The sequence below is a fragment of the Hyperolius riggenbachi genome, chromosome 4 (genome assembly GCF_040937935.1).
Source record: "Hyperolius riggenbachi isolate aHypRig1 chromosome 4, aHypRig1.pri, whole genome shotgun sequence".
Taxonomy (NCBI): domain Eukaryota; kingdom Metazoa; phylum Chordata; class Amphibia; order Anura; family Hyperoliidae; genus Hyperolius; species Hyperolius riggenbachi.
This window is the reverse complement of record NC_090649.1, coordinates 143,208,472-143,220,754: the sequence shown is the minus strand read 5'-3', so window position 1 is coordinate 143,220,754 and position 12,283 is coordinate 143,208,472. Positions and strand designations below refer to the sequence as shown.

The following is a 12,283-nucleotide window of genomic DNA, read 5'->3' as shown; positions in this document are numbered from 1 at the left end:
TTTGTATAGAGATAACAACTAGAGTTGCTTAACTCTTCCTGTACTGGAAACAATTAGACTGATGTATCTGATCTTAAGGTTTTATTTCTTCGCTGTACTACACATACAAATCATAATATCATATTTTTTTTTTCGCTTCAGTGTCTCTTTAAATAGTCAAGAAACAGTGAGAGACAGCTTGAGATAAGGTTTTACGGAAGGAAAGTTCAAAGGATCATTATGTTTTTTTTTGTTTTACAGCTTTAAATACAGAGTGTGTGTAACGATTGTGGAATTCCCTCCGTGATCAGCGCACAAGACATGCGCTGATACTGCGGAAATCCTCCACAAGCGTTTAATTTGAGGGAACTCAGCAAAAGGTGCAATGCACCTGTAGAGGGAAATTCCTGTCGGCAGGTGGAGCTGTGGAGTGCAGAGGAACAGCTCCTCTGCTCTGCCACAGACGCAAGACAGGAATTGCACGAAGGGAAGAAACGCAGGGCAAGATAGCCCTGAAGGAGAGAGAGCAAAGAGACAGAGGGTATGTGTCGCCAACCCGCGACAGTGCATACACAACCATGAAGAACAGGAGAGAAGGCAATCGCCAGAGATGGCGATTGCTAACAGCGACACAAGACTGAATAAGCACAGATAAGGAATGTATGTATGTCCACCAATCTAGCCGCCACCCTGCGACGGCGGACATACAACAAAGAAAACCAAGTGAGAACGCAAGCGAAGCGATTGCGAAAGAGAATGAGCACAGGGACAGATTGTATGTGTGTGCACCAAACTAGTCGCCAACCCACGACGGTGCATACACAACAGCAGATATGAAGTAGGAACGCAATCGCAAGAGAGGCAATTGCCAGAGGTGACACAAGGCTACAGCAAGGCAGAGCACGAGAGTAGCAAAGGCACAGCAAATCATACAATGAAAAGATAAGGAAAATAACAAACGCTAGCTAAACGCGAACACCGCACTCATTCGCAACAGTGCACGTGTTTATGCGCGGTCTCCGCGTGTTAAGCACAACAGAGACAAGCACGCCTAACTAACCACCGACAGACAAACATGAAACAGAGGACGCGAGCGCTTGCTTAACGGTTACCTCACCGAGCCTCCAGCAAGCGATTGTAGCAGACAAGACAGACACACAAAAACAGGAACAAGCGAGAGATAGGATCCACAGCACTAGCGCAAGAGGCTAGTGCGATCCAGGAAGACAGGACAGAAGGATCCACAGCACTAGCACTAGGCGAGTGCGATCCAGGCAAGACAGATCAGAAGGGGCTACCAGTAACAACCACTGTTCAGGTTAGCACCCAGACACACAGAACGATTTCCTGTCGACCACCGCTGGGACAGGACAATCGCAACAGACAAACAAAACAGATAAGCAATCCTAACTGCACTAGGGAAACCTGCCTAGTGCAGTCCCAGGAATTACTCTAAGCTAATCTTCAAACAATGAGCAAGGCTGATACTCCAGGAGTGTTACACAGGACTAAATCCTTATGACCAGCAAAGGACTCTGGGAAACATAGCTCTTTATACTGCCAGTCATCAAAGGAGGCAGGTAGGAGATTTGCATAATTAGTGTTTGCAAACTCCTCAGCAGCAAGCTGCAATACTGACAAAAAGTCTCTCTTCCAGAGACCTGCTGAATGCAGACCTGAACAGTGTCAAAAGGCTGCCTGCCTGCGCAGGCAGCCAAGCAGATCCTCACAGTGTGGATACTAAAATGTGACCGTAAAACTCTAATGCAATGTTTAGCCTGTTTAATTCCCCCTCATTTGTGTCTAATTAAAAGTTGTAATTTGATCTCTCCCCTGTGTCACATGACTGCCAAGGCAGAGATGGCAGATAAGCTCATTTGAAAGCACAGGCTGTTAACAATATGGGCTTGATTCACAAAGCGGTGCTAACCTACTTAGCACGTCTAAAGTCTTTAGACACGCTAACCAGGGTGCTAAGTAGGTTAGCACCGGATTTCTCAATTAGATCACTCGCTAACTTTGCGCGCGCTAAGTTTTACGCGCGCTAGGTCCCATAGGCTTTAATGGGCACTTCGCGCGGAGCGCCCTGCGCTCTGTGCAGTACGCGCGTAAAGTTGTACGCGCATAAAGTTTTGCGCGCGTAAAGTTTTATGCGCGAAAAGCTTGTTTAGACGTGCTAAAGGGGTTTTCACAGGCGTGCTAACAGTTAGCACCGCTTTGTGAATCAAGCCCTATGTCTGCTTCCATGAATCAGGAAGTAGAAACAGTGCAGATTAATTTTACGATTTGTATCAGCTGTAACAAAAAATGTTTTTCTTTAACCTCTTAAGCATTTTGGACGTAGTTGCTATGTCCAAAATTCTGCTCCTGCTGCTCCTACTGCCGCATTCTCACCCCCGCCCCTTAGCCCAGAGATCAATGAATGGGAACACAGTTCCCATTCATTGATCTAAGTCCCCAATTCACAATAATTAGGCTATGCAATGTGCTATGCAACTGATTACTCTGAACCTAGCCTGAATGATGAATGTTATTACAATTGATTTTTATTTTTTTTCCTCCTTGCTCATCTGGGACAGACTCAGCTGAGAATTTAGCATAAGTACAGTACAGGTGTCCCCTGAGCTTGTTTAAAGAGCCAGAGATGGTGTTGAATGGCTTCTTGAGTCAAGTGCCATCTAGCGCGTAGGGATGAGTGAGAACAATTTTGCAAAAAGCTAAAGCTGTGTGTTTATGTGTGTGTGTGTGGGGGGGGATGTGTATGCAAGGGTTAACTCAACTTCGCTGCCGCCTCCCTTCCAATGCGTTCCACGCTGCTCTCCAGCTTCTTACACTTTCTCCTTCTTAAGCTAAACTTCCAGTGTGAGGGCAGAAGTGTAAGAAGCTGTAGAGCAGCGTAGAACACATCGAAATGGAGGTGGCACCCAAGGTGAGTTAACCCTTCCCTAGAGAGCCCAAATTCCCCTACCCCTGTATCCACCCGCACCACATCCAATACACCTAGCGGGGATCAGCGTAAGCTGAGGGAGATAACATACTGCCAGACTGCTTGGGCTCTGTCCACCTACACATTTACCCTATAAAAAAGGCCTTTTGTCAGGGTGTGCACACTAGCATGTGTACCTAGCGTAACCATCAGTATATATCGGTATGAGTATACTAACTTTAGGTGATCACAGAAACACTGCATCCAATATATATATTGTTAAAATACCAAGTCAGGACCTTTAAAATATTTAACCATGGAACTTACATTTTTATGTTATTTGTAATAAACACTTCAATGTACATTTTTAGTGCATCATTTTGTTGTGACAGATTAATATAGCTTGTGTTACAACACCTATCATTATATTCATGTTCTGAACTTTTAAGCTGCTGGAGCCACGGGAAGTCCTTGTAGTGAGGTTTACTATGGCGACACTCCTGAATCCGAGAGCGAGACCAAAGCCCTGGGAGACTTCATCCGGTCTAACCTTCCTTCTATCAAGGCTTACCTGACCATTCACTCGTATTCTCAGATGCTTCTATTTCCTTACTCCTACACTAACAGCAAAGCAAAGGACCACGACGAACTGGTGAGTATCCATTATAAATATGAAGAAAATTATTTTGCCATAGGGTCGTATACTTTATTTGGGCCTCATTAAACTTACAACCATTTTAAAGAACATGCTAACAAAGCCAAACAAAAAAGGAAACTCCCGCTGCACCAGTGTTTATGGTGAAAATAGAAAAATCTTTATTCCATAATCCAGCATCTCAGCATTCAGATAAAAGCTCACGCGTATCGGAGCAAGTATCGGGATTTTCCTTTTTTGTTTGTCATTGATGCTGGTCAAGATTTCCTGCTCCCTTTGTTGGGTGAGTGTGTGTGCGGCAGCCTCCCTTTACCAATTATGCTAACAAAGCAATAAAGACAACGAATCAAATATGAAACGTTCATCTTAAAGGAGTCATCAGGCAGTATTAAAAAAAATAAGTGCTACTTACCGGGGGCTTCCTCCAGCCCCAAGCTTCCAGCACGTCCCTCGCCGCAGCTCTCCCCGCAGCCGTTCGCCACAACTCCGTCCCAGTCCCCGGCAATGACGTCAGGGCGACCTCCAGGGCGGCCTGTACTGCGCCTCTGCGAGCGGCGCTGTCAATCACCACCACGTGGGCCGGAGCGGACCGCGCAGGCGCAGTAGTTCAGCCTGATACATCCCTCGCCGCCCTCCTCCGACTTCTGGATCCTCTTTAAGGGCTCCCCTAAGTTCAGCCAGTGGGGGCCAGTCAACGCATGTGCGGTGCGTAGTAAGCCCTGACTGGCCAAACTTATGTATTTTTTATTGCAGTTCATCTCAGGTACACTTTAAATAGAAGTAGTAAGATAGTACAATCAAGATTGTACTGTATTCTTAAAGTGAATGGGAACCGCATTTTAAAAAAAATGAAGCAAATACTTACCTAGGGAGAGGGAAGGCTCTGGGTCATATAGAGCCTTCCGACTCCTCTCTCGGTGCCCTCTATCCTGTGCTGCCCCCCCCCCCCAGTTTCAATCCCCCGCCGAAAGGGTATTTGGAAGTCTTCGGAAGCCGTGTCCTCCCAAAGACGTGCGGCTCCATACTGCACACACGTGAGCGTCCAAGAGAGCGTGCTTGCGCAGGCGCAGTACAGGGCCGCCCTTCTTCAGGAGCACTCGGGCTCCCTGAAGACTTCTGAAGCCTCCTTCAGCCGGGTAAAGCAGTATTTGACTAATTTAGTGAAATGCTGCTACCAGGCGAGCCAGCACTGGAAAGAGGGGACCAGGAGAGGAGCCGGAAGGCTCTATAGGACCCAGAGCCTTCCCTCTCCTTGGGTAAATATCTGTCTCATTTTTTTAAATGCGGTTCCCATTCACTTTAATGAGCATCTAGACAATAAATAGTATGACCTTGATGAAAACTCTTGTATGTATGAATCTTTTATTGCAGGTTGTCTCAGGTTTCTTTTAATATGAGGGATTACCTAAAGTATGCATTTAAAGTGTATTCACTCAGTTTACCCTTTTACTACATAGATCAGGTAAGACAGAACAATCAATTGTATCATTGATAGACACCTTTCCAGGATACAATAATAAAATCTTACCATTTCTATATAATATGAGGGACTTCCTAAAGTGTGTACATGTAAAAAAGGGCACCATAGAAATTTTGGCACTGGAATAGCTGCTAATAGAATATAGGTAAAATTACCAATATTCTGCTAGTGTGCAGTGGTAATTCCCATTGTAAAATACCTGTAAATTTTACTGATATTTTAAATCACACGAGCCCCTATCCCTATTCTCACACAAGCCCTCCCTATACTGATGCCAAACTCTAACTGACCCCCCACCAATGCCTAATCCTACCTGACTCCCACCAATGCCTGACCCAGACCGAACCTCTATTTCCTAACCCTAACCAACCCTCTCATGATGCCTAGCCCTAACCAGCCCTGCACCCATGCCTAGCCCTAACTGACTCCCCACCTTCACAATGCCTAACCCTAACCAACCCTCTCATAATGCCTAGCCCTAACCAGCCCTGCACCCATGCCTAGCCCTTCACCGACTCCCCACCTTCACAATGCCTAACCATAACTGTCCCCCCTGCCGCAAACCCGCCAATATCTACACCGCCTACACCACTATACAATATTGTGCACCCCGGAAGGTTGGGCACCCCATAGGCAACATCCATAAAGGGAAATTTGGGTGCCAAAGTGGGGCTGCCCGCTATACAAACTGCAGCTACAAACAGCAGCGGTGCCCAAATTACCCTTTATAGCTGCAATGAACATGGCATCTATGGGATGCCCAAACTTCTGCAGCACCTCCGACACCCACATTTCCCGTTTCGACCCAAAGAATCCATCCAAAGTATATTCACTCAGTTTACCCTCCACTACATAGATCTGATAAGATTATACAATCAAGATTGTATCGTTAGTGGGCACCTTAGGTCTAACATAAATGATTCATGGAGTAGGCCGATTCGATCACTCTGCAAGATCTAATCTGAGAATCTAGACAACAACAACCATTTTTTTCATTAAGTTATATTCAGTAAAATTATTTTTTTAAGACATTACTCACACTCCCATCCTGTGTGCTGACTGAGCCTGAAAAGACAACCTACTTACATTTGGCTCTTCCACAAGTTATTGACAACAGCCAGATCAAACCTACTGTGAACCTTGCAATAACACCTACATCTCCTGGCCAAAGTCAGAAACAAAGAGGCAGAAATGCTGAAGGAAAGCTCCCTCCAAAAAATATGCTACATATAAAATCCACAGATTTAATGTAATGTAGAAAGTGAAGAAAATGCAGGATTTCCATAGGGGGAATAGAAAAGAGTCAGTCTTTTAATTTTACAGAGAAAAGTGGGTGCCTTATTGCTTATACTACTTCCCAGTAGTGGAGGAGGCATGGCCGCTATTGAGTTTGAGGCCATCTCCACCAAGAGCCACCTAGATACTGTGATGATTTCTAATACTCAGCCACATACAGTATGTACATAAAATAGCATGGTATAGAAGAGGTCTTGAGCTACTCTTTCTTTAATACAGCAACATTCTTATAAACTTTGACCTAAAATGTATCCCAAAGTTCCAGGCTCAGGTAGTCCAAAATCAAACTTTAAATCAATTTTAAATCAATGGTCAAGAAATATTTGCGTTGTGTTCTGGTCTCTAGAATACAAATAAAGAATCAATCCCGGCAGAACTCAACCCTCTAAAGTGCATACAAGTGCTTTTATTGCATCTCAATGGTAGCTGTACATAAGCATTACAACAGCATGACGTTTCGGGCAAAGGCCCTTTATCAAATGCTGAAGTTCACATACTCTTTCAAGACATATATAAGATTTCAAACAACACACGCCCTATTAGGGGGTGGGCACTATCCTTAAAGTTACATATCCCTAACTAGGGGAAAGACAGCAACCTCTAACCCGGATAGGACTCCCCAACATATATACCATATTGATCCCAGAGGCGGGCAGAAACCACATAGATTGCTCTAGAATACAAAGAAATCTTACAGTATCAATGGGACATTGCTTGCCTGCCTGGACAGTCTTTCATAAGGTCTTAATAACCCATTTCAAAAGTCTGACCCCCTGGACAGGCTAGACACCAGGTTGGATTACCCCCTACTCACTGATCTCCTCCATGGTAATGTCTCATGTAATTATATCCCTGTTAAATAACTTCTTGTACTGCCAAGGCTCCAAGGATTGGCTAAATTAACTGAAAGGGGAGTAGGAATGGAAAACCTCTACCTTGCAACAACTTCCCATACAACATTCTCTAAAAGGGCAATGGTGGAGCACGACAGTGACATCTTGTGCTCAAACTGCAAATTGCAATGTGCATCATTCCAACATAGATCAGCTTTAGAAAACCAGAGCTAATCCTAATCCTTCTTATGTGAGTGTACTTACTGTAACAAGCAACGTCCTTGATGCCACACGTTCTCCCTCCCAAGCCTGGACATTGGTCCTTTGTGTAGTGGGCCACTTCTCAAAACAAGCGTTGTGAAGCTTATCTCCCTTTACTGTCTGTTTTTCCTTCTCATCCAATTTCAACAACACGAAGGTTATATTTATTAAGAATTTAAATTGCAAATATCCCCAAAACATTTCATGATTTTGAAGTGCCTCTTTGTAAAAGTACACGTTAAACCTCTTTGCTAGTTACAATCTGGCAAACTGAAATTTTGTATTGATATTGTTTATTAAACAATGTTACTGTATATATTTTCACCTTGGTCTAATACTGATGTCCTGGGGACATCATTGTAGGCCTCACAATACAGCAGCCAGGAGTTCAGCAGCTGTTTAGACTCTCTAGACGATCTTACCTGCAATGGCACTCGATAAGAGGCAAATATCGACACCTTACCTGCTTATGTCATAGGGGAGGGCGGGTAGTGACACTGTTCGAATGTGGTTGAACTGTTTGACCAAACACTGGCCCCTAGATTTTAGGCATCACATGATTCAGACGGCTTCATGGTAGGTCCGCCCCTGCCCAGCGGTAATTCAGAACTACGCATGCGGGAGTTCCAAACCTGGTGTGCAAAGCAAAAGGAAGTGCTCGTCCACTAGCGCTGTCTTTTACTGCACATGTGCAGTTCAGAACTTGCACATGCAGAGTTCAGAATCGCTTGGGGGGACTTCTGGGGGGCTGGGGACATAAGAAGATTAAGGGGAAAGGAAGGGACCCCATAGGCAATGAGAAGCATCAGGCTTCTCAGGATGAGGTAATCTAGCCCTTCATTAGTTAAATTCAGTTGTGTTTTTCCCTGGTTGAGGGGTGCTTTAAATTGACTGTGATTGAGCAATATTTCTTTTCTGTTTCAGCTTGCACTTTCTGAGGGTGCAGTTAATGCGCTGTCATCTTTATATGGAACTGTGTACACTTATGGACCTGGAGGGAAAACCATCTGTAAGTTTGCTGTCATGTTTAATATCTTTACAGTATGAGGAGTAATATATGAAACATAACAATAACTGTACTGTGATACTGTTAATCACATTTACACTTCTACATTTCACTTATGAAAGTGTTGTGTTGCTGGCCGTTCACTGCTTGCTGTATTAGTTTTGTTTAACCTTTTCCAGATGTAGGTGAAGCAAGATCACTATGAGCCAAACAGCCACAGTGATCACTTACTAAATATGATTTAATATGACCTGTAATGCTACCCCAGACTTTATTAGGGTCCGGAGGCACGGCTTGCTGCGTTATCATGGCGGCGATAGCACTTAGCTAATTGTACGCATTGTCTATTTGAAGTATATTATTTGATGGACAGGTAGACTCTGCTACTATTATTGTTATTAGTCTTTGAATTTTACAGTTGTTGCAATTCTATGGCCCCCTGCGTGGGGATACTGGGTGACAATGTTACTTTTTCTCTTTAAATGTTACCTTAATAAAAATTATTGAATCAAAAAAAGGATCTGATCATTAAGGCCTCGTTCACATTATCAAATGCAGATGGCTGTGCGATCGGAACGCAACGCGTGCAATCGCACGCCATCCTCGTTTGCATGCGTTGCATGGCTGATCCCATTCACTTTTGTAGTTTTGCTGAAAAATGCCTGCAGCAACGTTCGCACACCGCACTGGTACGGAACACATGCAGTGTGAACATCAGATAGTGCAGTCTATGCACGTCTTATGTTCATGTGTGTCTGCCTCCTGCACGTGTTGCCAAAATATGGATGACAAAGCGTGAAATGTGAACGAGGCTCAAGGGGCCAAAGCCCAGAGGTCCTGAATCAGTTAAGGACAGTAGCAATGATGTAACACTCCGCAACTCCAACACAACAAGGCATGACGGTACACCCAAATGCATTAACAAAAAATATTTAGCAGAGAGCCAATGTTTGTATCACAGATGTAATGGTACTTGGTAGGAAAAAAAGAGATTAGATGGTTCTTGGATTTTTCCAATATGGCTTCTTATCCCTTCTCAGCAAGACCAAAGTACCGCCTAGTATAAAAATAGCAAAATAATATTACGTATTTGCTTCAGTTATCTTTTTACCAGCCACGCTTTGCCAGCAGGAAATAAAAAATGCTCAACGTCTGATCCCAAATTACGTTGTAATTACAGCTGACTTCATAAAGAGTTATTGCCATCAAAAATAGGAATGTGTTACTGAATACTTCACAAAGCTAACAGAGACCACTGGCCAAAACAAACTATTCCCAGGCAAGTCACTGGAAGGGGAAGTTTTCGCTCACAGCACCGATCAGCAATGAACATTGCTACCGGAGTTAGGGCCAATGCACACCAAAAACCTCTAGCAGATCTGCAAAACGCTTGAGGCTCAAAGTTCTTGAAGCAGATTTTCAGAGCGATTCTAGGCATGTTTAGAGAGATTTTCTAAACATGCCTGGCATTTTTTGGAGCATTTTTGTGTAGCAGATTTCATATATTGTTACAGTAAAGCTGTTACTGAACAGCTTCTTTGACAAAAACGTTTGGAAAACCACTCTGATCTAGCATTTTTTCAGAGCGATTTTCCACTTTCCTATACTTTAACATTGAGGCAGAAACGCCTCAGATATCTAAAAAATGCTGCAGCCCCGAAGTTTGCGTTTGTGGAAAAAACGAACTGCTCTGGTGTGCACCAGCCCATTGAAATACATTACCCAAGCGGTTTTCAAACCGCTAGCATTTTTAAAAAATGTTCATGAACCACTCTGGTGTGCACCAGTCCTTAGAAAAATATCCTATGCAGAAAACTGCATGCTGATTTTAGAAGTGGGCATTTACTAAAACGGGTTCCAGCTTAATCACCAAATTTTATTAAAATCTACATCTTTGATACTTTCTGCCTGACAATGGTTTCAAATAATAAATACAAAGTAAAATGTGTTTATTGACTGATTTCTCTGTGTGTGCTACATTACAGGTTACATTATGTGCTATGACTAAGGACCAGTGTGGGTCTGAAACATGTTAGCTACACAACTTTTTAACCTGTTTCAATAAAGATCTGATACTTTTTGCAACGGCTATTGTGCGGAACCCCTCCTTTTTGCTCATACTACATTACAGATGGTACAGGGGATTATTATTATTTATACAGAACCAACAGCTTCAGTCACTGATAATTTGACTATATAAATATCAGGATTCAGTAATAAAAAGATTAGAAGGGAATTAATAATATTATAGCACTAACATTTTCCATAGCGCTGTACACAGTACAAATAGTGGGGAACATAGATACATGAGAGGTTCAAAAAGCTCTACAATCAGGACATCCAGCAATAAAAATACAAACACATGCATTGTTCTTGTGTGGTTTGAGACATCACCAATACCGGTGCATGTTCATATGATAAATTATACCAGAATCAGAAACACTAGAAGGAAGTCCCTGCCCTTGCCAGCTTACAATCTACAGGGTAGTGGGTTGGAGGAGACATTAGGTAAGTGACACAGGGGTTAGTGGATGAGGCAGTAAATCTCCAATGCTACCTATAGCAAATTATAGTCTTGCCTGAACAGGTGTGTTTTGAGAGAACATTTGAGAATGTCCAGACTTGGAGCATGGCGGATTGACTGTGGGAGAGCGTTCTAAAGGAGAGGTGATGCTTGTGAGAAGTCCTGGGAGTGAGAGGAGGTGACTAAGCTAGTGGAATTGATGTGTGTAATTGATAGTTTTGGCGTTCAAATTCAGGTCGTCCTTATATTTGACCCAAATATGGCTATTTGTATTTGTGCCATGCCTACCTGAAAATCCCAGGATTCCCATAGTGCCCAGCACAGCCATCCTCCAATGCTTAGGGCCCCCCAATCATAGATGGGATCCTCTCCTCCATCATTGTGGTGGCAGGAAATACTTTATTTCTATCTTATTTTTTCAAAATATCCAATAATTCTCTCTACAGCATTATGATTTGTATAAAATCACAAATGTGCTGCATGCCGTACTTTTGGAGCGATCACAATGTGATTCTCGTTCTCGGAAAAAAAGCCAAAAGTGCAATTGCACATTGCAAAATCCCAAGGCCAAACCCTAGGCGATTGTGATTGTGTCTTGCAATTGCAAGGACGAACCAGTCCTTACTGCGACATTCACTCTGCAGAGGTCCACTTTACAATTAACATGTTGTTCTTTATATTATAGGATCTTCTCTAATACAACAACTTTACAACATATCTATTGATTGTTTTTTTCTTTTCAGACCTGTCCTCTGGAGGATCAGATGATTGGGCGTATGATACCGGCATTAAGTATTCCTTCACATTTGAGCTGCGGGACACTGGCAGATATGGCTTTATACTGCCCGAATCTGAGATTAAAGAGACCTGTGAAGAAACAATGCTGGCTGTCAAATACATTGCCAGTTATGTCCTGAACAATGCATAAATAAAAGAGATATATTTTCCATACACACCATTCTGGGTCACTTGTGTATTTGTATTATTTACAGTATATGGAAACATGTATAGGATTTTGATAACTGTCTATAAATAATTCAAAAAGTCGATTACAGAAGAACTAGCATGATAGTATGAGAATGGTTAGCAGAATGTAGCGTTCATTTAACAAGTATACAGCAGTGGGAAGTCCTGTACTGTACTCAGCAGTTGCAGCAGTACTGTTAGTGCTGGAAAGGTTTGTGCAGAGATTGGGACACCATGTAAGGTGTGACTTGGTGAGAATCCTGTCTTTAGAGATACATTGAGGTCCTGCAATCTAGTACTTTCCTATGGAAGGTTGAAATAAGAAACCCTTGAATAACTGTTATGATTAAAACAGGG

The 12,283-nt window shown here is 43.0% G+C and overlaps 1 protein-coding gene across 1 annotated transcript in view; it reads left to right on the top strand.

Annotated features, from left to right (window-relative positions):
- Window positions 1-11,889, top strand: part of LOC137570541 (carboxypeptidase B-like) — a 48,224-nt gene extending 36,335 nt beyond the window's left edge. Inside the window, exons 9-11 of the mRNA XM_068279234.1 lie at window positions 3,355-3,557; window positions 8,355-8,439; window positions 11,704-11,889. Of these exons, the coding sequence (XP_068135335.1) occupies window positions 3,355-3,557; window positions 8,355-8,439; window positions 11,704-11,888 (473 nt within the window). The 3' untranslated portion in view covers window position 11,889. The remainder of the gene's footprint in view (window positions 1-3,354; window positions 3,558-8,354; window positions 8,440-11,703) is intronic.
- Window positions 11,890-12,283: the final 394 nt, after the last annotated feature.